The 1,865-nt window shown below is 66.9% G+C and overlaps 1 protein-coding gene across 1 annotated transcript in view; it reads left to right on the top strand.

The window, feature by feature from the left end:
- The first annotated feature begins 133 nt into the window (after positions 1-133).
- Positions 134-1,865, top strand: part of SNTB2 (syntrophin beta 2) — a 6,398-nt gene continuing 4,666 nt past the window's right edge. The window contains exon 1 of the mRNA XM_027646488.1: positions 134-608. Coding sequence (XP_027502289.1) covers positions 161-608 — 448 coding nt within the window. The 5' untranslated portion in view covers positions 134-160. The remainder of the gene's footprint in view (positions 609-1,865) is intronic.

Raw genomic sequence — 1,865 nt, 5'->3', positions numbered from 1 at the left:
GCGGGGGGGGAGGGCGGAGCGTCCCCACCCCGTCCCCCCCATACCATCGAACCTACCGCAGCGCGCCATGCGGGCGGGGGCGGGGCCTGGAAAGCCCCACCCCTCTACATAAGCCCCGCCCCTTCTCCCGGTGACCGGCGGCGGCGGCGGTGGCGGCGGCATGGCCGTGTGGACCCGGGCTTGTAAAACGGGGCTGCTGGAGCTGCTCCTCCGGGAACGCTGGGTCCGCGTGTCGGCGGAACTGACCGGGGAGACCCTGAGCTTAACGGCGGAACCGGGGGCCGGGGATGCGTCGGTGGTGAACGGCGTGGTGAACGGCAACGCGGAGGCGGCGGCGGCGGCGGCAGCAGCGGCACCCGGTTGCGTGAGGAGGGTGCGGGTGGTGAAAGCGGAGGCGGGAGGGCTCGGGATCAGCATTAAGGGAGGTCGGGAGAATCGGATGCCGGTGCTGATCTCACGGATCTTCCCGGGATTGGCGGCGGAGAGGAGCGGAGCGCTCCGGTTAGGCGACGCCATCCTCGCCGTGAACGGCGTCGATCTCCGCGATGCCACCCACGATCAAGCCGTGCAGGCGCTGAAGAGAGCCGGCAGAGAGGTCATCCTCGAAGGTAACGCCTAAACCCCCCTCCTCTCCCCCTCGAATCCCCCGTACGGGCCCCCGGTGCTACCCTGTCCCCCCGGTGCTCCCCCCGCCGTTACCGAGTCCCAACACACCCCCTTTGCCGCTGTCACCGGGCTCCTCGACCGCCTTTGGGCCCCTTTTCCGGGTGCGGGACGCCACTCCCCCCCACCCCAGAGTCCTGGTACGTGTGTGTGTCCCCAGAAACCCCAACCCCAGTGTGCCCCCTCTGGCACGGGGACAGGGACTGGAGTGTCCCCTCCCTGGTCGGAGTGTTCCCTCTGCGGCGGGATGGGAACCCCTCACAGCTGGGAACAAGGACGGGACAGCTTCACTGACTGTGTCCCCTCAGGGCAGACCTGGGATCCCCTGGGATAGACCTGAGGTTCCCCAGGATAGACTTGGGGTGCCCTGGTTGCAATGTCGCCCTGGACAGGGTGTTCCCTGTCTTTGGTGATGAAACCTTCAGAGTGGGCAGGTTTCCCCAGGGAGGGCTGTGGCCTCGGGGGTTGGTTTAGGTCTTCCCACATCCCTGTGGGTTCCGTGTCCCTGCAGATTCTGTGTCCCCATGGGCCCCGTGCCCACGGCACAGCCGGCTCGAGACTGGCCTGACGGAGCTACTGGCTCCTGCCCGACCTGTTCCCGGCAGCCTGACAAGCTCGGGCAGGACTTGCCCAGCCCGTTGGCGCAGCACGGGGCTCGTGCCATGGGGCACTGCAAGGACATGAGCCCCCTGTGATGCAGATCAGGGTGGCCCGTGCAGGTGTGCCACACACTCTGTCCTGGTGTCCTGGCACGTCCATCTGTCCTCCAGTTGTGTGAGTCTGCTCCATTGACACAGTGCCTGTTGGGCACTGAGCATGGAGATGGTGCTGCTGCTTGCCTGCCTGTTCCCGGCACACTGTGCCAGCACAAAGGGACATGGGTGGGCTCCCTGGAGTGGACACAGCTGGCATGGGGTGGCTTAGCCACGGCTGGGGTGCTGTGGGGGCTGAGGTGGAGATGCAGCATTGGGCTTGGTGCTTGGGCCAGGGCCACCAGCAGAGGCAGCCAGAGTCCCCACGGGACCCCAGGCCGGATTCACCACGTCCTTCCTTGCGCCGCCCGGCTGTTTGATCCCATCCCTCAGGAGCCTCCAGCCCCGTGGCGTGTTTGTCCCTCGCTTCCGCCATGGGCATGAGCGCTGCGGCAGCCGCCTCTTCCCTTCCTTTCCCTTCCTTTCCCTTCCTTTCCCTTCCTTTCCCTT

The sequence above is a fragment of the Corapipo altera genome, unplaced genomic scaffold, assembly GCF_003945725.1.
Source record: "Corapipo altera isolate COAL_440 unplaced genomic scaffold, ASM394572v1 62, whole genome shotgun sequence".
Classification (NCBI taxonomy): domain Eukaryota; kingdom Metazoa; phylum Chordata; class Aves; order Passeriformes; family Pipridae; genus Corapipo; species Corapipo altera.
This window is presented reverse-complemented; position numbering and strand designations above follow the sequence as displayed.